This window comes from Sus scrofa, chromosome 7 (assembly GCF_000003025.6).
Source record: "Sus scrofa isolate TJ Tabasco breed Duroc chromosome 7, Sscrofa11.1, whole genome shotgun sequence".
In the NCBI taxonomy this organism is placed as follows: Eukaryota; Metazoa; Chordata; class Mammalia; order Artiodactyla; family Suidae; genus Sus; species Sus scrofa.
Window position 1 is genome coordinate 85936838 of NC_010449.5, and position 23728 is coordinate 85960565.

Genomic DNA, 23728 nt, shown 5'->3' on the forward strand with positions numbered 1-23728 from the left:
CCTATACACGAGTCACCTGGGAGAGCTCATTTTAGAATGCTGATGCCCAGGCTCTGCCTCCCGGGATTCAGATTCAACTATTCTGAGTGGGGCCTGGGAATCTGTATTATTAACCACCACCCCGCCCAACCATGGTCTCCCGCAAGAATAAGTCCCTCCCTTTTGTGAGGTTTTGGGTGGGGCTCCTAGGTGCTAAAACCACACACCCTAGCAGAGCATGTGCTGGCCCTTCACAGGCTTTCCCAAGCTCCTGCTTACTTTTTCTGCAGCCTCACGTCTTTCTCCTCTAGCCATGCTCCAGCTTTTCCAGCTCCTCAGGCACACCACACCTTGGTACATGGTATAGTCAATGTTCCTTCTACCTGGAAGCCCTGCCCTGTTCTTCCTTCTGTGCCCACCATCATCCCCTGGCACACCCCCACACTGGGAAAACTTCCTCCCCACGCTGCACCCCAGACTGGGCTGGAGGCCCCTGGCGCCTATGTTCTGTGCCTCTCCCATCAGTGTCTGGGTTATGCTTTATTGAAAGTGATTTAAGTTATCTGTCGCGCCTTGACTTTTTAAGCCCAGTGTAGACTTGCGTCATTGGAATGAATGGCACATACAGCACATCAGGAGTGGAGTTTGGGTGTGCTTGGGCTCTGCAGTTTATTAGCTGGTAATTGGGTGAGTACTGAAGCTCAATCAGCCTCAGTTTCCCCACCTGCAAAATGAGGATGATAATAGAACCTACTTTGAAGTGTCTAGAAATGTCAACCACTTAGCCAGCAGCTGACATAATATAAGAGAACATGGAAACATAAGCTATTATTACTATCAATCTTACTAAGAATGAATCCTTGAGATATCCCAAGCATCCCACCTTTTTAGTCAAGCCTTCCCCAAGTAGTGAGTTGTTCACTCCTCACCTCCGCATTACCCCTCACCTTCCTCTGATATCTGTTTCTACCAGCAGTTCAAAGATAGGAGCTGTCTTGCTGACTTCTTTATCCCCCAGGGATTAGCATGCACTGGTCCTGAATATGGACTTACTGACTGATGATTCAGGCCCTGGATTTGAGAACACCCTGTTCATACCCAGAGGCAGGGGAAGCCAGAGCCCCAGCCCACCCCTGCCCATGGGAGGGCTTCCACCTTAAGCAGACCTTAATTTACAGAAGCCCCCTGCCCCTCCACCACACAGCGCCACCCCCCCCCAAAGGTGCAGAGGGATAGATGGAGAGCGAGGCTTCCGTGGTGGGGCCCCCATAGCCAGGACAAGGGGAAAGGGAGCAGGAACCATGCATGAGCGGGTCTCTGACCCAAGGCCCAGGCTACCACCCCCGGGGAGAGGGTGTGAGTGGTCAGAGGCTATATAACTAGAGCTGTCAGTCTGAGGTCAACTGCACGTTTAGTTAAATGAGTTTCTATGGTGAATGGAGGGCTGAGTTCCAAAACCCAACATTTCAAGAATTTCTTATTTTTGCAAAGCATTGGGGAGTTGTCAGTAAGCTGCGGGGGGCTGGTGGGGAGGGGTTGGCCAGTATAGACAGATTCCTCAAAGTCAGCATAACCCCATATTGTTCTGCTTGGGGCTGGATTTTTCTTCATAGTCTAAACTGTCGAAAGGCCAAATCTCCATATTCAGCCTCATACATTTCTCCTCATGAGAAGAAAGCCCTTTGCATCCCATCCCAAAATGATTTGGGGAAGAAATCGGCTTAGGAATTGGCCCTCCTCCCAGATGGCAGGCAGTCCCCTGGCAGGAATGCTGGGGAGCTCCCATGGCCCAGTGCCGCTCCCAAATTGTGCAGGCACACCTCTTTCTACTGTGCTTGACTTCGTTGTGTTTTTCTTACAAATTGAAGGTTTCTGGCAACCCTGCATCAAGAAGTCTATTGACACCATTTTTCCAACAGCACTTGGTCCCTTCATGTCTCTGTGTCACAGTCTGGTAATTCTCTCAATATTTTAAACTTTTACTTTAGTATTCTGTTACAGTGATCTGTGATCAGTGATCTTTGATGTCCTCTTGCAAAAAGATTCCAGCTCACTGAAGGCTTAGATGATGGTGAGGCTTTTTTAGCAATAAAGTATATTTTAATTAAGGTACGCACTTTTTTTTTTTTTTTTTTTTTTTTGTCTTTTTGCCATTTCTAGGGCCGCTTCTGAGGCACACGGAGATTCCCAGGTTAGGGGTCCAATCGGAGCTGTAGCCACCGGCCTACGCCAGAGCCACAGCAATGCGGGATCCGAGCCGTGTCTGCAACCTACACCACAGCTCACGCAACGCCGGATGGTTAACCCACTGAGCAAGGCCAGGGATCGAACCCGCAACCCCATGGTTCCTAGTCAGATTCGTTAACCACTGCACCACGACGGGAACTCCTGCACATTTTTTACACAAACTGCTATCGCCGCTCTTAACAGACAACAGTACAGTGTAAACTGAACTTTGATATGCACTGGGAAACAAAGACATTTGTGAGACTTGCTTATTGTATCATTCACCTTGTGTCTGGAACCAAACCCGCAATATCTCTGGCGTATGCTGGTATTCAGTTGCAGTCTTGGGGTGATAGTATTATCAGCCTGCCCCTTACTGATGAAGAAACAGGTGTCGGGCCTCAAAGTCCTGCAGCCAAAGGTACCCTCTTGGCAGGGACAGTGCTGGAAGGACCTGCTTCCAGCCCTTCTGAAGCCTGCACAGCCTCTGCTGGGTCCTGAGCCACCTTCTCCCACCTGGAGATGCTGCGGCAGTGGTGGTAGGGATTGTACTCTCAGGGCTGCTGGAATGCTAATGGATCCTTTCTCTCTCATTAGTGAGAAGCTTTAGAAGTAACTTGTGAAAGGCAGGATCTAGCAAATGGTGTTAATTGGAGGACCTCAAAGGTGCCCTGTGCAGTCTGGCTTTGTGCCTGCATCGGGGTGCCAGGGCTGTCCTGTGATTGTGGAGAATAAATTGAGGGTTTGGCTCCAGGGCCAAGCCTGAGAGGAGGGTGATTTGAGACCTGGATTCGGAGTTGGTGGCCAACTATAGCATTCTGCCCACTGGGTCTTCAGATGAATTCCGGTTGGAAGGATGATCATTAGACACAGCCTGTTGAGACCTAAATATTTGAGAGAAATACAGTGGCACCCCAAACTATAAAGGCCAGCAGATGCCATCGTGGCCGTTTGCCCTAAGGAAACAACTGCTTGCTTTTGCCTGGTGGCCCAGCTGCCTGAGGCATTAGTCTCCTCTTGTACCTATTTTGTAGAAGCTAGATTCAGAAGTGTCACTGCTTCAAGAGTCCCTGTCGTGGCTCAGCCAGTTGTGAACCCGACTAGTATCCATGAGGAGGCAGATTCAATCCCTGGCCTCGAGCAGTGGGTTAAGGATCCGGCGTTGCCATGAGCTGTAGTGTAGGTTACAGATGTGACTCAGATCTGGCATTGCTGTGGCTGTGGTGTAGGTCCGCAGCTGTAGCTCCGATTCAATCCCTAGCCTGGGAACGAACTTCCATGTGCTACAGGTGTGGCACATGGAAAAAGAGAAAAAGAGAAGAAAAAGAAGAAGTATTACTGCTTCAGGTTGGGTCTACAGACCTAGCGTCCTCTTCTCCTTGCCCAAAGCTTTCTCCTCCAGAGTTCATCCTGCTCCCAGGAGGCAGCTACAGCCATGCAGCCTCTGTGGCCTTTCGCAAGTGAGGACTGCCATACGGCTTCAGAGAAACATCCAAATGGATACAAACTCGGAATTTTTTCCAAAGAACCAGATGAGTAGACTTGGAAGAGAGGTGAGGGGGGCCAAGGGAAGAATCGGTTTGACTAAAAACACTTGCTCTGGCCTATTTGTGTTCCATCAAAAGATGTTTCTTAGGAGAAGTTGCCAGTCTCTTAAATATCTTCACAGCAGCAGGAGAGCTGCCGGGGCCTAGGGAATCTTGGGGAGGAGACATTTTCCAGGTCCTGGAAAAATAAGCGACCAAGTTAAAGGAAGTCACCACCCTGATGCCCTCCCAAGAGCGGCCTTGGTGGCCTTGCCCTAGCAGCGCGGGTGGCGGGCACCGCTGCATCCACACCTCCTGCGGGTGGCAGCTGTCCTGACGCCTCCGTCAGGATCACAAGCCCCCAGCTGGGGAGCGCGGCCAGGGCAAGTCCTGAGGAAGCAGTGAGGAGGGGATGCTGGAGGCTGCAGAGTCCAGGCAGGGTGGGTGGCCCAGGGCGGAAGCCTCTAGGTGCTTTGGTGGCTGAGATCCAGCGGGCTATCCCGCCCAACGCCGGCAACTCGAAGCGATTTTTCAGCCTCCTGCACCAGGGACACATCTGAGCGAGAGAAAGGAGCCAGGGTGTCGGCGGCGTCTTCGGACGGCGGTCTAGTTGTAAAGGGGTCCTGGGGTTTGCCTCCCAGCTCAGTTTCTACTTGGGTTGGATACGTATAGGGAAGATGGGGGGCGGGGGCGCGGCCGCCCTTGAGCTCTGCCTGCCTTGGCCACCCCGGGGGGATTTGCGCCTTTTCTGTGTGCACAGCCACGGGGTTCCGGGACCCGGGGCGAGCCCTCCATCCCCCAGCCCCGGGTTCCCGAGGTCCCCGCGGCCAGCGCAGCAGCCCGGCCGCCTCCGTCCCCGCCCAGCTCCTCTCTCCCCCACCCCCCGCGGGCCGCGCTGAAACCCGAGCGCGAGGGGGCGGAACGCGCGGCGGCTGGGGCGGCGGGGCTGCGCCGACATTGGAGAGGAACCGGGTGATGGATGGCGAAGGAGGGGCGCGCGGGGCGGGGGGGCGCGCCGGGCGCCCGCGGCCGTGGTGGACCGAGCCTCCCGGCTCGCTGCTCCCGCCGGCGGAGCGAAGCTGCCCTTTCTCCGCAGCGTGATTTATTTTCTTCTTCTTTTCTTCTGAACTCTTCTTCCAGGGAGAGGCTAGTGGTAACAGGCCGAGCTGGATGGATGGGTATGGGGAGAGGGGCAGGACGTTCAGCCCTGGGATTCTGGCCGACCCTCGCCTTCCTTCTCTGCAGCTTCCCCGCAGGTAAGGCACTGCCCGCGGCCCAGGAACAGCAGGCTGGGCGGGCCCGCCTAGCTCCCCGGGTCTCCTCGCAGCGCTGGGCCACAGGTTTTTGAGCGAGTCGGAGCTCAAGTTCGTCGGGCCCCCGCCTCCCACTTCCACGCGTCTTTGTCTCTCCCGCGCCCCGCCAAAGGCGCAGTGGATGCCCGTGGGGACCAGGGGGGAATCCCTCCTAGTTTGGAATGAAAAGGAGCAGGCGGGGAGGTCGCTGGCGCCTGGGATGTCTCCCAACTTCCAAAAAAGGGGGTACCGGGGATGCGCCCCTTAGGGGCCTCGGAGAAAGAGAAGGGGAAGGGGAGGCACGGACTCGTAGCAGGGGGCACTTTCTCCACCTACTCGCCCAGCACTTTGCAAATCTGCCGGGTGCCCAGGGGTGGAGCCGGGGGCGCCCCTGAGGTCCCAGCCCAGTCCCTGACCGCCCCCTCCCGCGGGACCCGGTCCAGCCCCCACGCGCTCGCCACGCGGGGAAGCCCACGGACAGGGCTCCAACTAGTCCTTATTCCTGTTTGATAACATTCTGCCTCGCCCCCTGTTTGTTTTTATTGTGTCAGAAAAGGAGAGAATTTCAGAATTAAAGCTGAAAAAGCCCATCTGTTTCCAATGAATCCCCCATAGTTTTTCACAATGTTTTTGGCAGATCGCTGCTTTCAAATTCCTCCGAGCCCGGACCTCTTGTTTTTGTTGGGGGAAGGGAGACCAACTCCACAGAGAAGCATTTGTTCCTTCCCAAACGCTCCAGTTTCTTTACTTTTTTTTTTTTTTTTTCCTTTCGGGGGGAGGAGGAAGGCACGAAACTTAAATCCCGGGTCTGTTTTCTTTATAATGTTTCATTAAAGTTTATTCCATTTTTGCCATAAACTACTCACAGCCTGGAAACGCCAGTTAAACTCCGTAGACCCATTTTTCTCTTGCTAAAAATACAAATAAACCCAGCGTCATGGGCCAAATAGTCCCCCATGCAAGGCAGGATTTCCCGGCTGTTTCCATTGTGCTGCGGGTTCTGAGGCGTCTTTTTACAACACCACCACCAAAAAAAAACCCCAAGAGCTTGTTTCGCTCAGCAGCCTGAATGGATCCGCAGCCCCCGCGCTCTACTGAGCTTTGCAAGAAAGGACTTGAGTTAGACTGGGATTGGGTTGTTTTGTTTTGCTTCTCAGCCAACTGGGTTTCAGGAACTGGCAGAACTGGGCAGTCCAGACTCAGCCTGGCTGTAAGTTGGGGCTCCCGGTGGGAGGACTGTGCAGGCAGCTGTAAGGGGCAAGGGATCCATTTACTTTCCCGCCCCATCCCTGCTCCAGCACCCCCACCCCAGCCCTGCTCCAGCACCATCCACCCCACCCCCCACCCCCAGCCTGCTGGACCCCTTGCCCCAGGGGCCTCCAGAGAGTCTCAACCAGCTCACAGGCCTGAATTCCACTGGGGAGGTTCCAGCCAAATACAGGATGAGGGGTGTCAATGTCCCAAAGAGCCCTTGGACCTCCTGCACCCTCACCTGGAATATTACAACCTCCCTAGAGGGTCAAACAGCAGGGTGACCTGCTCCCTCTCGCCCCATCCCTTTTTTTAAGGCAATTTCCCCACCTATAGAAGGGTCTGGTTGGAAGACTGGTTTGGTTCCCTCCCAGAATTTTAAATGACCCTCTTCTTTAAAAAAAGAAATCCCCCTTTTGGAGAAGCAGGAGTTTGCAATGTGTGTGCGTCTTGGTTTGGTCCAGATAAAGATCCAGCCCATTGAAAGTTTTATCAGATGGGTTGATAAATGGCTTTTGTCCCTTGGCTGCTGTGGGGGATGTGATCTCAGCTTGGAGCTGAAATTGAGAAGGGGGGCTTTAGAGGCCCTTAAAACAACACCTTCCTGCTCTTAAAGTGGCAGCACTTGTTAACTACTTGGACTGGAAGGAGAGGAAAGGAAGGGCTGGCCTGGGAGGTTCTCAGAGTCAGGACGGAGCTGGGAGGACTGGGTGGTGGCTTTGCTTTGGTTTGGGTTTTTTTTTTTTTTTTTTTTCACTGTTTTTCATTCATTTCTCCATCTTAAAAACTTTATTTTAAAAGTATCCCCCGTTGTCTGAGGAAAACTGGTGGGTTATATAATTCACAACCAGAATTCCATCACTTGTTTCCAAGAAGCCCATTTCTTTTTGGCTTCAAGGCTGGTAACGAAAACCTGGCAGATAGAGCAGATAGCTATTGCACTGTCATGCCAACTGGCTAATGTTTCTTCTAATTTGAGGCCTTGACAGCCGCATTTAGTCAAAATTGCCCACCTTGCTGAAAACTGAGCTTCTGATATGCCCAAGCGAAATACACTGGGGGCTCTGAAAAACGTGTGACCTCCAGAAACCGGGTCAGAAAACGGTTTCTTAAGAAATGAGATGGGTAATTTCCACTGCGAAGAGATGGACTGTTGTATTCTTGACCTACCAGCCTAGGTGGTGCTTGGGAATAAAGTCAGAGAACCTACAGGTCTGGTGGGGAGCAGGGAGGGATGTTAGAAAAGAAAAAAGAAACCACTGGAGCAGTCAGGCGTTCTGTGTGCCAGCCTCTCCCGCTGAAGACAGGTGGAATCTGGCTGGAGAAGCCGGTGAAAGCGTAGGCTTGTTCTGGGCTAGTGGACTTGAATGGCTTCCAGGAGTAAACCCAGAGGAGTGCAAATGAAATTGGACATAGTTATACAGAGAAAGATGCCTTAACGTCTGCTAGACTGAAAGGGTTTGTGTCTTTGGAGAGTGTTTACACGTACTCACAACGTGCGTGGCACACCTCCTGTGGTCCCGACTCAGCAACAGCGTTCGGGGCCCTCATCTAAGCAAGGCTGGCATCTGCCTTCAGGCCTGGTAAAAGGAAAGGGGCCCTGCCAGTGTCCCTCGGGCTGGCAGGGTGTCTGCTTCGACGAAGCTGCACTGTTAGCAGATGGACAGAGTGGCCACGTTTAGCTGGGAGGGAGGCCAAGAAGAGTCTCCCACTAATAGCATCTGCTTCAAAACACAATTAATAGATGCTTTTTAAACTTCAAAACCACCCGGACTTCATAAAACAGATTTCTAAGAGGAACCCAATGAAGTCGCATGCTGTAGACACGTTAGCATGCTTCCCGTTCACTGCTTATGGATGCTGTACTCCAGCTCTGTGGTTTTCAAAGAATGGTCCTTGGACCAGCAGCCTCAGCCTCCCCTCCCCTGCCCCCACTCTCCCATGCCCACCCTCGGCCAGGAACTTATGAGATGCCTACTGAAGCTGATGCTCCAGGGGTGGGACGTGCTGTTTGTACCGTAACAGGCCTTCTAGGGGGTTCTGATGCATCTCAAGTGTGAGGGCCACTGTTTTTTTTTTTGGCTTTTTGCCATTTCTTGGGCCACTCCCGTGGCATATGGAGGTTCCCAAGCTAGGGGTCTAATCGGAGCTGTAGCCGCCAGCCTACACCACAGCCACAGCAACACAGGATCCGAGCCAAGTCTGCGACCTACACCACAGCTCACGGCAACGCCGGATCGTTAACCCGCTGAGCAAGGGCAGGGATCAAACCCGCAACCTCATGGTTCCTAGTCGGATTCGTTAACCACTGCACCACGACGGGAACTCCCACTGTTTTAAAAATGACGGCCCAGGGACTTTCTTTTTTCCTCGTGTCTTTCCCTTTCCTGTTAAGCTGCCCCTGTTTTAGAAATGTTCGTTTTCAGTGCAGAAACTAAGGCTTGTGGAGAACCAGGCCCTCTGCGATGTGCAAGTACATCTGTGTCCTTGTAGAGATGAGAATGTTGACCTCAGAGCTTTATGCAAAAAATGTGTAAGCTGTAGTTCCCACTGTGGCTCAATGAGTTAAGGATCAAATGTGGTCTCCATGAGGATGCAGGTTCAATTCCTCACTCGGTGGGTTAAGGATCTGGTGTTGCTACAAGCTGCGGCGTAGGTTGTAGATGCAGCTCAGATCTAGCAGCTCTATGGCTGTGGTGAAGGCCAGCAGCTACAGCTCTGATTCAACCCCTAGCCTGGGAACCTCCATATGCCACAGGTGCAGCCCTAAAAAGAAGAAAACGTCAAAGCTCTCCACCTGCGTACCATGTTCTTGTCCTCTCAGAAGGACTTTTTTGTCCCAGAGGGAGAGAATGAGAAAAGTCCCATTGCAAGAGCCAGGTGGCCGCAGCACCAGCCAGAAGGCTGGCGTGTGACACACCAAATGGTTGGTGGCTCCCAGGGAGGGCAGAGTGTTAAATCCTGCAGATGATGAGTCCCTTCAGACCTGAGTTGGGGACTAAAAAGAGGATCTCTAGTCTTCTGGTTTAAGAAGCAAGGTTGGGGGAGTTCCTGTTGTGGCTCAGCAGGTTAAGAACCCAGCTAGTATCCATGAAGATGCGGGTTTGATCCCTGACCTTGCTCAGTGCATCAAGGATCAGATGTTGCCACAAGGCTGTGGCATAGGTCACAGATGCGGCTTGGATCTGGCATTGCTGTGGCTGTGACTTAGACCAGCAGCTGCAGCTTGGATTTGACCCCTAGCCTAGAAACTTCATAAAGAGGAAAAAAAAATAAAAGAAGAAGAAGAAGCAAGGTTGGAGGAATGGCTAACAGTCACCCCAAGGCTCAATGGAGAACTGGGGAGATGCTATCCATGGACTCATGGAGATGGGGACTCATGTGGGGTGAGAGGATCGGGTAGGGACCACTTTACAAGCTGGAGGTCATGTGGTTCCTACTGAAATTTCCCTCTCAGGGACAGTGTCTAAGGCCCTTGGCAGAAATGGGCAGAGAACCCCAATTTTATGTTTAGATGAGTGGTTGGGGTGGCTTGCTCTTTTAATGCCTAGCTACATTCAACCTGCCTAAACTTGAAGTACTTTTTCTTCTAGGGTGACCAACTCATGTCAGTTGATCCAAGACTTTTCTAGTCTTCACACCGAGAGTCCCATGTTTTAGAAGCCCTCTTAGTCCTGGGCACACCAGGGGAAGGAGCCACACTAGCCAGTCCCTGCCCACCCCCCCACTAAGCACCTGGCCTGTGTCTGCTAGACCCCACTGCCTGGAGCCATTACATCCTGGGTGTGAAGTGGCCTCTCCCTTTGTCCATTCAGCTGAGGCTAGGCCTCAGTCCTCCACCCTTTCCTGCCTGGTGCCATTGTCACCTTGCTACAAGCAGCTCACCAGCCCTACAACCTGCCTTCCAGAGACCCTACCCCTCCAAAAGAATCCCTAAAACTTCTGCTCAGGAATCACAGCTCCCTGTGGCCCTCTTTGGAGCATCAGAAGGGGGGACCTCTGACATCTGATCCCACACTTGTCCCCAGCCTCATTCACGGGGCTTCTGGCATGTCCCCAGGCTCCAGGTCCCTCCCGGCTTCCCCAGGCTCTGCCACCAGCCATTACATCTCACCCCTGGGCAGCCCCCAGGCCTTGCTCATGCCACTGCCCAGTTTAGAATGGGAATGCCCACTGGATTAACACCCAAATTCAGTGCTGTCTGTTGCGGTCCAGTGCCATCCATCCAGTGACCTGGGAATCTGTCACCTTGGCTACTCACCCCTTCCTCTCGGCCTTGTTACTTTCTGGGTCTTGGGTTTTTGTCCCTTCTAAAATACTAGTCTATTTATAAGAATAGGAACCCCATAGCCTGTTTCTTTATACCCTTTTTCTTGCTACACACCCCAAACACACCCAGCACAATCCTGGAAACTACAAGAGGCTTGGGTTTTTTGTGTTTCTGTTGTTTTGTTTAATGCTCAATAGAGACCGCAGGAGGTTTTTTCTAATAGATACTCCAATCTTTTTTTTTCCAAAAAAATTTTCATGTTTTATAATAATAATACTCTTTTTCAAATCTGAAGGACAAAAAGGATAAGTAAGGGAGTTCCCACTGTGGTTCAGCAGGTTAAGAACCTGACTAGTATCCATGAGGATGCGGGTACTATCCTTGGCCTCGTTCCGTGGGCTAAGAATCCGGTATAGCCGTGAGCTATGGTGCAGATTGAAGATTCCACTCAGATCCCACATTGCTGTGGCTATGGCAGCTGCAGCTCAGATTCGACCCCTAGCCTGGGAACTGCAGCCCTAAAAAGACAAAAAAAAAAAAAGGATAAGTAAGAAAATGAAAATAACCCAAATCCCGGCCTTCACAGACTGCCATCACTAATTAACATTCATGAACAGCCTTCAAGACACAATACCTTCATGTTGTCCTCTCCCAAATATAATCATTTGGAGAACAGTCATTTTTAAAGCTCTTCCATTGAATGGCCGCAGTATATGGGTAGGTGCTCTGCCAAATGCTTGAAATGCATCATCTCCTGAGATGGTCACCCCTCCTCCATGAACATCCGCACTCCCACTCTATCGAGGAGGAGACAGAGGGTCAGAGAGGTTGCCTGACATTACACAGCTTAGTGGCAGAGCCAGGAGTAGAACCCAGGCCCCTGCCCTTTTCCATACAGCAGATTTGGGTTAAACACGCTCATTAAATGTGCTGTGTAGTGTTTTAGATGTTGTACAAGGTAGCACATAAAACTTTGAGGTTGGGGGGTGAGAACCTTTCGTGATATGATTAGATGGCAGAATGAGGAATGACCACATTTTCCATGAATCTCGCGTTATTGCCTCTTCCCAAAGGCCCTCTTTGCTCCCTCTTCATCCCTGGCTTCGCATTCCAAAATAGACGCCACCCAGCCTTAGGCTGGGAAAACATCTTTGGCGGGGCCGTCATAGTACAAATTTCCCCAAGTCAGATTTATGTCTTTTGGGTTTTGCTTATTTATTCATTTCATGCGCCATTTCACCGGGGCAGTCAGAACACCCAGACGATTGCTGAAGTGATCCCTCTGCACCCAGGTCCCTGCAGAAAGGAGCCCATTCTTGCTCCCCATGCTAAGGAATGTTCCATGAACACAGGGTCACACATGCGTGTGCACCAGCTGGGCCTGTGCCCTCCCACTGCATGAAGAAGGTGGAGGAAGGCCTGCCTGCCAGTGAAGATGGGGGAGAAAAGCCCCTTCAAATGAATTTTGACCTGGAGCAGTCGAGCAGATGAGCCCAGGGAAACAGAGCCAGGATGGAAATGATCATCTCTAGAGCCAGACCCAGACCCAGACTCAGGCAAAGGGGTTATGCGTCAAAGCAGGAAGCTCAGGAGTTCCTGTCATGGCTCGGTGGTTAACGAATCTGACTAGGGACCATGAGGTTGTGGGTTCGATCCCTGCCCTTGCTCAGTGGGTTAAGGATCCGGTGGTGCCGTGAGCTGTGGTGAAGTCGCAGACTCGGCTCAGATCCTGCGTTGCTGTGGCTCTGGTGGCGTCTACAGCTCCAATTCGACCCCTAGCCTGGGAACCTCCATGTGCCAAGGGAGCGGCCAAAGAAAATGGCAAAAAGACTAAATAAATAAATAAATAAAATAAAATAAAGCAGGAAGCCCAAATTGTTCACCTGCAAATTTGGCCTATAAAGAGCGATACTTTGACTATAACCACCCTCTTGTGGAACCCAAGGTCACTTAGTTCTCTGTCCTAAGCCAGGATGGTCTTGGCATGGAATTCTGTGCCTGGGCTCTGCCCGCCATGGGTCTCTCTTACCCAGAGAAGCCCTCAGCTGCCTCACTGACATGTGGGTTTGTTTGTTTGTTTGTTTGTTTTCATTTTTGGATGTCCTGCAACATATGGAGCTCCCAGGCCAGGGATAAGATCCAAACTGCAGCTGTGACCTAAGCCGCCGCTGAGGCAAGGCAAGATCTTTAGCCCAATGTTCCCGCCAGGGATCAAACTCGCATCCCACAACCCACACTCCCAAGACACTGCTGATCCCATTGCGCCACAGTGGGAGCTCCCACATGTGGTTTTCAGTGTCCCCTTTGCTGTTGACCTGGCTCCGTGTGGCCCCGGCAGGAACAGGGGGAGGGTGTCCAGTTTGGAAAGCTGAGGTGTGCCCTTTTCCTTAGCACGCGGTGTGGTTTCTTGCAGTGACTTGGCGTGTGTGGAGGCTGGGACAGAGCAGCCCAGCTGGGTGTGACGAGGGGGCAGTGCCTCCTGCCTCAGCCTGGCGAGTGGCATCCAGCCACCTCTGCCCACATTTGGCAGTGAGTTAACCCCCAGTTCCCCAGCCTCCCCACCTCCCCTCCCTAGGTCAGTGCAGATTCTCTGAGAAGCTTCCTCTCGCCCTGCTCTTTGTCCTGTAGACCAGTCCCTGGAGAAAACCCCTGGAAAACTCTCAGCACAGGCAGGGGGTGAGAGAGACGTGGGAGCCACAGGCTAGATCCATTCCTTGGAACCTTCTTAGGCTGAACTGGGAGCAACGCCTTTGAGGAAGGGTGGTCCGTTCTGGCTGCTTGGGGGTTAATAAGGTAGGGTCTGCGGTGCCATTCCCTCACCTGGGCGTATTCCTCTCGGGCACTGGGCACTGACGCCAGACACCTGGATGTTGACACCAGGATGATAGAGTGACACCAACTGGCAGCCTCAGGCATCTCTCAAGCAAGGAGACTCCAGAACACTGCCCAGGCTAGAGTTCACCAAATTCTAGCGCTAGATCGGTCCACTGCCCCCCCACCCCCACCCCGCCCCAGATTCAGTGCTAAGGGACAGGAGAGGGTGGAGCGTGGCCTGCTGCTGGTGCTGCAGTGTGGGCCTCCCTCTGGGCTCAAGTGGCTCTCCCACCTCCTTCACGATCCACATCCCAACGTGCTGCTGAGAGGGGAGCCTCAGCCCCGGTGCTGCCCGGGGCAGGCGGGCAGTGAGGAGGGGGGACAGGGAAGCCCCAGGCCGAGCACGGCCCCTTCCACAGGGGCTGTGCGTTGATTTCTCTTTGAAGCTGTCCTCCCTCTGCTCTGCCTGCTTCCATCCTAATGAAAGCCATTGCCTCTTATGTTACACCGCTTCCTAAAATAGTGTTCTGAGCATGCCATGTACTTACTGAAAATGATGCAGGGGCGCCCCACGGTCAGCTGGATCTGGTCTGAAATCCTTCAGCTGGCGTGTCAGAGTCCAGTCAGGAAAACAGAAGCCACGATGGGTATTGCCACAGAGGGAACCTAATATTGGAGATTGTGTGAAGACGGGCATGGGAGGAAGAGAAAGGCCACAGGGGACACAGAGGTGCACACAGAGTTACAGGAAGTGACTTCCACCCCTGGGACTAGGGGGACAAAGGAAGGAGGACCTTGGGGCCCAGGGCACTGATGAGGGTGCTGCGTGGCTGGGTGTGGTACTTCAAGCAACACCCAGTGGCTGTTGGGGAGGCAAAGAGCCCAGGCTGGGTGATGTTGAGAAAGTCAACTGGACTGGGCCTCGTCTAGTGCCCCCTTGTGGTGGAATTTAATGGGGAGCTGGGTGACTGGGAAACAGGTTAACAGAGCAAATCATTTTGAAGCTGAGAAACATTTGCTCCATCACTGGATTTATCTCAGGGCTTTTGTGTGTGGCCCCAAACTGTTGGCCCCACTCTCACCATCTAGCATTTCACCTCCAGCCAATCCCAATCACCTTTGCCTACATCACCTGTTAAATCCCGTCGCCCTTCAAGACCCGGTGGAAAGGCTGCTTCCCTGATACCCTCTCCACCCCATCCTTAAGTCTGTGTGCATCCCAGTGGTGTTTGTAGCTAGCTGCCCGCACCTGAGCACAGAAACCACTGCTGCTGCGTGTTGCAGGAACAGCAGGAAGCACTGTGCCTGGCAGAGTGGGATCCAGAGACTTTAGCAAAGTACATGAAGCCGGGCAGCTACTCCGCAATCCACAGAGTTGGGCAAAACCAACATGACTGGGGCTTGCCTTCAAACGAGCCTTACTCCTTTAAGAAGAGGCAGGTTTTTCTCTTTCCCGGCTCGCCCTACCCTCCTACACGGCAACTGAAACCTGATCTAATCCCTTTGCACGCGGGTAATTTATTGGTCTATTGGGCTTTTCTTGGTGGCAAATTGCATTGTCTTTATTCCCGGGTTCAGGCTGAGGAGCGGCTCCCGCATTCCTGAGACTCCTTTCTCAGGGCCGAGCCTTCACACCCCTTGGCGCTCAGCGAAATAAGTTTTATTGGGCTTCTTTGTTATGCAAACAAGGCGGTAATAATCATGCTATTATTCTGAAAGGTTGGGCTTGATTAACAGTTCAAAGGAGGTCTCTGAAAGCGGCTAATGCCGCGCTGGTGCATAAATATTTTCCTCCTGCCAGGGTTGGTACAGCTGGTGCTCCCAGCTCCCTGCCCCCCGTCTTTCTGTTCGGAGAAGGGCTGGGTTGCTATTTAAAGGAAAAGAATTAAGTCAGGCAAGCTGTGTGGCGGCGATTTCTCTCTGCTGTGTCTCATCCCACCAGGAAGGCAGTCTGGCGCCCACCTCCCCAAAAGGTTACTTATGTGGGGTGTGCGGGAGCACAGATGCCTTTAGTGTGGAGCGTGGGAGTCAGAGGACTGCAGGACAAAGTGGGGGGGCTGGTCTCAGGGGATTTGTGAGCAGGAGGTGGCACCCTCACAGAGCGTCAGTGGTGGACACAGACAGTTCAGCGAGGCCCCCAGAGGGGATCGGCCAGAGTGTGAGACCAAAGGAGGTGACTCAGGAAAACCACGCCTAGGGGCCACCTCAAGTATTTATTTGCAGGGTTACCTTTGAGCCTCCTCTCTTCTAGAGAAGGGCGGAGGCCCCGAATATCTCCCTAGAAGCAGATGCGGGTCCGCAGCTGGAGCTGTCCAGAGCAGGAGGGGCCAGCCCTGTCCCGGCAGAGTTCCAGTGGCAGTGGAGGCCAGCTGTCCACTGGGCAGGGATGCTGCAGGGAGAGTTCCTGCCGTGGGGGCTGGTGGGAGATGCAAACTGGTCACCTCTGGTGTCCCTCAGGCCCCAGGTCCTAAAATCCCATGGCTTGACATGGAACTTGGTCACTAAGTCATCATTAATAAAGTGATCCTGACAAAGTCTATTACACAGAGAAGAGAGAGGTCTGGCCCTCATAGCACAAGCTGGGAGCCAGTGGATCCACGGGTTGCCCAGGGTCCCAACCTGAGCACCAAGGGCACCGCCTGTACCCTGCCCTCTGAGCCGGATGTCCCACTTTGCGGGGCGCCAGAGGGAACTCAGGGGGCTCCTGTTAGTGAGTCGGAGCTGGCCGCTGTCTTTGCAGCCCCTGGACTCTCCTCTGTTCACTCCCTAGTAGCTAATCCCAAAAGTTCTAAGTCTCAGGAGGGTTGAATCAAAACAAAACATGAGTAATAGGCTTCTGAGGAGCATAAAGTCTCTTTGGCGCCTTTACGTTTTCCTGGGCGTCTGAGATGGAGTCCATGTACCAAAGGTCAGCAGCCCCCATCCTCCATCCCTGCCGCCGAGATGGAAATAGAAGCTCGGGGAAGCTTCTTCCAGTCAATTTTGGAGAAGGGGGTCTGCTTCCCTTCTTGTGCTTTTTCCTTTTTAGGGCTGTACCCACAGCACATGGAGGTTCCCAGGCCAGGGGTCGAATTGAAGCTGCAGCTGCTGGCCTACAACATAGCCACAGCAATGCCAGATCCGAGCCATGTCTTCAACCTACACCACAGCTCACGGCAACACCGGATCCTTAACGCACAGAGCAGGACCAGGACTAGAACCCGCATCCTCGTGGTTAGTAGTTGGGTTCATTACTGCTGAGCCACAATGGGAACCCCCCAGTCAGTTTGTTTAATCCCCTGGCTCTGAGCGTACTGGCTGTCCTGGCTCCATCAGGAAGTGGCTGACAGGCCAGAATGGCCACTTTGCCCTCCCCAAGAACCAGGCAGAGAACCAGGAGAGGCTCCTTCAGAAAAGCTCGCTTCTCAACCTGCTTGCACGAGCTGCAGAAAGACGTTTCAAATCCTCAGACTTTCCTCTCCTCCCTCCCTTCCTCACACACATCAGAAAAGTCCAAGGGTTACTGCCTGGAATTCAGACCATTTTTCCTTTTTTTTTTTTAAGATACGGCACATAAAAATCAGGCCCTCTGAGGTCTCTTTGGCAGGTGACAGCCCAGGGCTTTTCCTTTTGATGCTGGGCCAGGTTACGTTCACGTCCCTGACCTGGAGGGCCTTAGGCCTGTGATTTACTGGAGGGGATTCTCGTGGCAGGATGACTCAGTGGGGGTCAGGGCCCCTCAGGTCACCCCAGCATCCCCAACGCCTTTCCCTGAGGCCCCAGGAAATGATGGCCAGGTGGCCCAGGAGAGCCGCGTTACTGCCTGGAGATGGGACAGAGGGACTGGGAACGCCTCCATTCTGGTTCCAGCCCTTGTTACTCTTGGGGCCTCTTGCAGGATGCTCCCCACCCTGGCCTGAACCTGAGATGGGGACAGGGCGGGGGTGGGGGGGTGGGGGGCAGTCCCTGGGATTCACTCTGGCTGGCTCCCATCTAATGCCCTTCCATCCTCCACCTGGTGGCTTTTAACCTCTGACCTCACAGAGGGTTGTATTCGTCCCCCTCTGAGACCTTTGTCAGGGCCCCCTGGGTCCCAGGGACGCCATGTGCATCTCCTCTTTCAATCCTCAGTGGCCTCAGAATCGGGTGCCGCCTCCACTTCACAGATACGGCAACTGAGGCCAAGTCAGGTTCCCACAACAACTAGTCGGGGACAGAGCGGGACTTTGGCCCAGACGCCCTCCCTCCGACACCCACTCTCCATCACCCCACAGAGCCAGCATCCTCTTCAGACCTCTCGTCATGGGCCATAGCATGAAGAATGTTCTCCAGATGGTTAAGAAATGAGATTGGCAGGAATTAGAGGAAGTGAGGGACCAGAGAAGCACGCAAGCGAGCACTCGCACATACACACATGATGCGCACACATGAGGTTGGAGGCAGAGACTGGGGCCCTGGCTCCTGAGTGCAGGGGCAGCCAGAGTATGACCTCTGTGGCCACCTGGGGGTGGTGGGCAGAGCTGCCATGCCCCCTTTGGGGGCGTCCTTGTTCCTACCTGTGGCTCAGGAGCAGGAGGGGAGCAAGAGAAAGCGCCACATTGAAAGGCCTTGTCAGTAAGGACTGACAGCCTGAGTGCCCAGCCACTCAGGCTTGGCGGCTGGGTCCCTCCTGGGTTTGCTACCTGGGAGGGCTGTCTCCTCACTGCCCTCTGCCTGCAGCCCCTTCTCACCCCCGGAAGAAGAGCCCAGCTCACACACTCCACACGGGCCAGGCTGCAGCGGGGGCTCACTTGGCGCCTCTGTGGTTGTTGAAAAGAAAATGACCCACTCTGTCCCCTTTGAGAAACGCACACCTCAGGGGCCAGCTGAGTCAGATCCAGGCAGTTGGTGGGCACAGTGACACTGGAAAGGGCTGCTCTGAAGAGCTCTCACTCCGTGACCCCCTCTAGAGCACGGGAGAGACCCCCTTTAGTGACACCTCAGTGGGATTTCGTTTATGAATTTCAGACACACCAGGGGCTCTGTAGCTGAGATACTGCGCCAAACCCCGTTTTCAAAGCTGTGGAGACAGCAGACCCATATCACCACCTAAGGGCCTGGGGAGTGGCCCCCTTGGGGGGGTAGAGCCACACAACACATGGTCCAGAGTGGGACACCCCACATACCCCATACTGTCTGTGTGCAGGCTGGTCCTGCCCTGGCACTGCCCGGACCCCAGCCTTCAAGTCCCTGCCCACGTCCTGGCTGCACCCTGAGAAACAGGCCTGGAAACTAGTCTGGGGACAGCACCACAGAGTGTGAGGACCATGGGCCTCCTGGCCGGTGGGGGTCTCAGCATTGTAGGAGGGTCCTCAGGCAGAGGCTGAAGCCCACCTGTGACAGAGCGTGCCCATGAACCACCCAGCGGCCAGTAGAAGGAGTCATCAATGCACTAAGATTGATGACTTGGCGCCGCCAGGGGCCCAAAGCCGAGGGGCTGGATTCAGATCCTGCTGCTTCCTCACAGTGGAACCATGCTGAGTCTGGCTCTGCTCAGGGAGGCGGGGATGCTGTAGTGCCCACCTGGGTACTGGCCCGGGTCACTGAGCTGGCGGGCAGGTGGGCAGTGGGCAGAGCCAAGACAGCACCACTCAGCACAAGTCCTGAGTCCCTTTGGGGCAGTTTCCTCTGATATGCTGAACTCCATAATTCTGAGAAAGCAGAATGGTAGGTTAGTGCACCTGCTCCAGAATCATGTGGGCATTGCATTCAGGCCACGGATGGCAGATGGAGGGTTGATGGCTGCACCACCAGTTCCCCTGACTCTATTCCTCCACTTCGCCTCCACCTAGAGGGCCTCCTTCACCATCTCCCACACCAGGCATGCTAGCATTTGCAGCCCACAAAGATACTGGGTCCTTGGTCATCTATAGATTGGGGAAGCCTGAAGATGGCTGGGCCAGACAGCCTTCCAGCCGCCCTTCAAGGGAGCCCTGGGCCAGGAGCATAGCTCTGTGGGAGGGGCACCACACCGGGGTCTCACTCAGACTGGAACCTCTTCATAGCAGTCACCACCTCTCATATACCAGATCTGCTTCTTTAGGGCAGCACACCTTCAACTTATAACGAAGCTTTTAAAATAGGGAGTCTGTAGCTCTTCCATCAAAGCTGCTTTATTTTTCTAATACACATTTAAGGAAATAATAACTTCTCAAATTAAAAGAAATTTGGGGAGTTCCTGTAGTGGCTCAGTAGGTTACAAACCTGGCTGATATCCATGAGGACGCGGCTTCAATCCCTGGCCTCATTCCGTGGGACGGGGATCTGTATTGCCATGAGCTGTGGTGTAGGTCACAGATGCAGCTCAGACCCTGTGTTGCTGTGGCTGTGGTAGAGGCTGGCAGCTGTAGTCCAATTAGACCCCTACCTGAGAACCTCCACATGCCGCAGGTGCAGCCCTAAAAAGCCCCCCCCCCAAAAAAAGAAAGAAAAATGCTCACCCAGATACCCCCTGAAATAAATTTGTCTCCCAGCAGTGTGACAGACACAGGTCAAGTTAGGGGAAAAGTGTGAACTTTAGATGAGCATGGGCTTCCCCACAAGCACAGGTGTGTGACTTGGCCGGGTCACTTCAGCACCAGGAGAATGGCACCTGCACGCCCGCACCTGCAGAGGCAGGAGAGCTCAGGAGACAGGCCATCCCGGCATACAGGTATGGGGCCAGGCAGCACAGACCAGGGCCCACACACGGCAGCTGCCCGGATGGTTCCTTCGCTAGCCTGCCCTCCCGTGTTTCTGTCCCTGCTTTTAGTCACAAGTTGATTTTATAGGTAAAACGCCAGCACCAGCAACGTAAAGTGACTTTGCCAAGGTCATAGGTCAGTAGTCCAGCCAGGAGTGACAAGAAGCAAGAGCCGCCTTTCTCTCCGTTGACTGGGCTGGGGCACCAAAGACTGGGTCTCCCAGCTGGTCTGCTGACCCCTCGGCACCTTGGAGCCTGTGTGGAAATGCTGTCATTTGTGGTGATTACAGGCCATGCAGCGGAATCCAGGAGGCCAGGAAAGGTCCGTGTGTCTAGGTACAAGCTTGAGGTGTGTTAAAGCCATGCTTCTCAGGCATGGTTATTTGTGGGTCATTATCGCTAAGGTCTCAACACTTGTGACTGATCTTTTAAAACACACATACACATGGAGTTCCCACCATGACTCAGCAGAAATGAATCTGAATACCATGAGGACGCGGGTTTGATCCCTGGCCTCCCTCAGTGGGTTAAGGATCCGGCGTTGCCGTGAGCTGTGGTGTAGGTCCAGATGCTCAGATCTGGGGTTGCTGTGGCTGTGGTGTAAGCCGGCAGCTGTAGCTCCGATTCAGCCCCTAGCCTGGGAACCTCCATATGTCTCAGGTGCAGTCCTAGAAAGACCAAAAAAAAAAAAAAATTTAATACACACAAATTAGAGCAGATCCAAAGTTATCACTCTCAGTTGGTACCCAGCTTGCTCCCCTGAGCAGGATGGAGGGGGAGGGAGCTCTGTGACCAAGAGGGAAGCTGTCTTCCCCTGTAGACAAAGTGACACAACCAGCCCCTCTGTGAGCAGGCTAATAAGTAATCACAGTAGCCAGCATTCCTTGAGTTTGTACTATATGCTGGTGCCACATTAAGTCCATTAACATTTTCAGCAACCTCATACAGTAGATACTGTTAGTATTCCATTTTCCAGATAGGTATAAGGAGGCACAGAGAAGTGAAGTGATTTGTACAAGGTCACACAGTGGCAGAGATGGAGACACATATTGAATAGTGGGGATTCATTCCCTGCCAGATTTCTGTTGCTTAGCCGAAGTTCTTGGGGATGGTTGTGGACGTGCAACAGATGTCAGAGGCCCAAGGGTGGCCAGTCAGCTCCCACAGTTCTGCTGTCCAGAAATACTGACTACGGCCCAAAGGTGAAGACCTTTGGGCAGAGGCGGGCCTGGACTATGCCAGGCCTTTCGGTCTGCAAGTCTGCAGACCTGGCCACCTAAGGGTCATTGTGGGCTGCACAGAAGAATGGGAAGGTGGGAAAGGCAGGTCCCTATCACCTGTGGGCGCTCTTCTGACATCTGTGTGCTGAGGGGCAATGTGCCTGGTGCCCTCTGAGACAAGGCAGTCTTTGTCCTTGGCGCGTGCCTGCAGCCCTGGCCCACGGGGGTGGAGGAGGCCTGGGCTCACCCACCCTGACAATGCACCCCTTGCCGCCCCACAGCCACTTCCCCGTGCAAGATCCTCAAGTGCAACTCTGAGTTCTGGAGCGCCACAGCGGGCAGCCACGCACCAGCCCCGGACGACACCCCCGAGTTCTGTGCCGCGCTGCGCACATACGCCCTGTGCACGCGGCGCACGGCCCGCACCTGCAGGGGCGACCTGGCCTACCACTCGGCCGTCCATGGCATCGAGGACCTCATGAGCCAGCACAACTGCTCCAAGGATGGCCCCACGTCGCAGCCTCACCTGCGCACACTGCCGCCTCCAGGGGACAGCCAGGAGCGCTCGGACAGCCCTGAGATCTGCCACTATGAGAAGAGTTTCCACAATCGCGCAGCCGCCCCCAACTACACACACTGCGGCCTCTTCGGGGACCCACACCTCCGGACTTTCACAGACCGCTTCCAGACCTGCAAGGTGCAGGGCGCCTGGCCCCTCATCGACAATAATTACCTGAACGTGCAGGTCACCAACACGCCGGTGCTGCCTGGCTCGGCTGCCACCGCCACCAGCAAGGTAAGGGGGAAGGCAGGCTGAGCAGCCCCGGTGGGTGGGGGTCATAGCACCAGAACCGCCAGTAGGAAGGTTCTAGACTCTTATCCACCTGACCCAGACACCTCCTGCACTGACCATGTTCTTGTCTTCAGTAAGTGAGCAGATTATTTAGAAAGGAATGTCCTAGACAGTCTGAAATCATCGCATAAACCACCCTGGAACACCTCTGCCTGCTGCCTAGAGTGTGATGTTTCTCAGACTGTTGGACACCATCCACTCGGGGTCTGTAAGATCAGCCTTTTAGGGTCAGAAGCCAGCACACAGGTGTGTTGTTTGTTTTCCCAGTTGGGCAGGGTAGCACAGGATAGCAACACCTAGGGCTCAGTAAAGACAGCGTGTGAATGCTTTTTGTACACGGTAAGGGTGACCGTTTAGGAACCTAAGTTCCTGTATGTCCTATGCTCACATGCCTTTGCATCGGGTCCAGAGGGAAGATGGATTTCTCACTGGGGTTAGAGTCCGGAAAGTTTTATTTTATTTTATTTTATTTTATTATTTTATTTTATATTATTTTTGTCTTTTTGCCTTTTCTAGGGCCACTTCCCGTAGCATATGGAGGTTCCCAGGCTGGGGGTCGAATCGGAGCTGTCGACGCCAGCCTATGCCAGAGCCACAGCCACGGGATCCGAGCTGCATCTGGGACCTACACCACAGCTCACGGCAATGCCAGATCCTTAACCCACGGAGTGAGGCCAGGGATCGAACCCCGAAACCTCATGGCTCCTAGTCAGATTCGTTAACCACTGCGCCACGACGGAAACTCCAAGTCCGGAAAGTTTAGAAACACTTCCCAGAGCATTCAGTTTCAAACTTCTGGGAAAGTATTCTCTTGCTCCCAGACTACATTTCAGTAGAACCCTAGTGTCAAATCCCAATAAAAAGGAGCCTCTGTGCGTGTATGTTTCCATTGTATTCATCACGGAGCTTACTGTCTGGTGGGAGCAAACCCAGCCTCAGACAAGTGGAGGTGACAGTGGTGGTCCTGCACAGGCTTCCTCCTTGTGGCTGCACGTTTAGAAGATAGCGGTTCTGGGCCCACCAGGCTGGTCTGACACCAGATCTCTGGGTGGGGTCAGACATGTTTTTTTGTTTGCTTGTTTGTTCATTTGTTTTTTAGGGCTGCACCTGCGGCATGTGGCAATTCCCAGGCTAGGGTCTAATCAGAGCTGCAGCCGCCGACCCATGCCACAGCCACAGCAACAACAGATCTTTAACTCACTGAGCAAGGCCAGGGATCAAACCCACATCCTCATGGATACTAGTCAGGTTCGTTACTGCTGAGCCACAACGGGAACTCCCCAGACATGTCTTTTTAGAAAAAGAAAAAAAAAACAAAAAACAGTGATTCTGAGGCCTGGAGGGCCCTGGGACTCTGGTTGGAGGCCGGGCTGCAGGATGTTGCTGGGGCCAGTCTGGGCTGCAGGGTGCAGCCCTGTCCTTTGTCTCTGCCCCACACCAACAACAGAAAGGCCAAGCCTCGGAGAAGAGAGAGCCGTGGAGTCTGGGGACGGGGAAGACGGGACAAGTAAGGACAGGGCATCAGCCCACTGTGAGCACCCCAGAGGGCCACCCACGCAGCCTGCCATGGCAGTTGCATTCAGCATATCTGGGTCCT

The 23728-nt window shown here is 53.6% G+C and overlaps 1 protein-coding gene across 3 annotated transcripts in view; it reads left to right on the forward strand.

The window, feature by feature from the left end:
• Window positions 1–23728, forward strand: part of RGMA (repulsive guidance molecule family member a) — a 47364-nt gene that overhangs the window by 15314 nt on the left and 8322 nt on the right. For all 3 annotated transcript variants that reach the window (XM_001924865.4, XM_005666293.3, XM_021099368.1), the window contains 2 exons: window positions 4872–4987; window positions 21560–22074. In XM_001924865.4, coding sequence (XP_001924900.2) covers window positions 4872–4987; window positions 21560–22074 — 631 coding nt within the window. The remainder of the gene's footprint in view (window positions 1–4871; window positions 4988–21559; window positions 22075–23728) is intronic.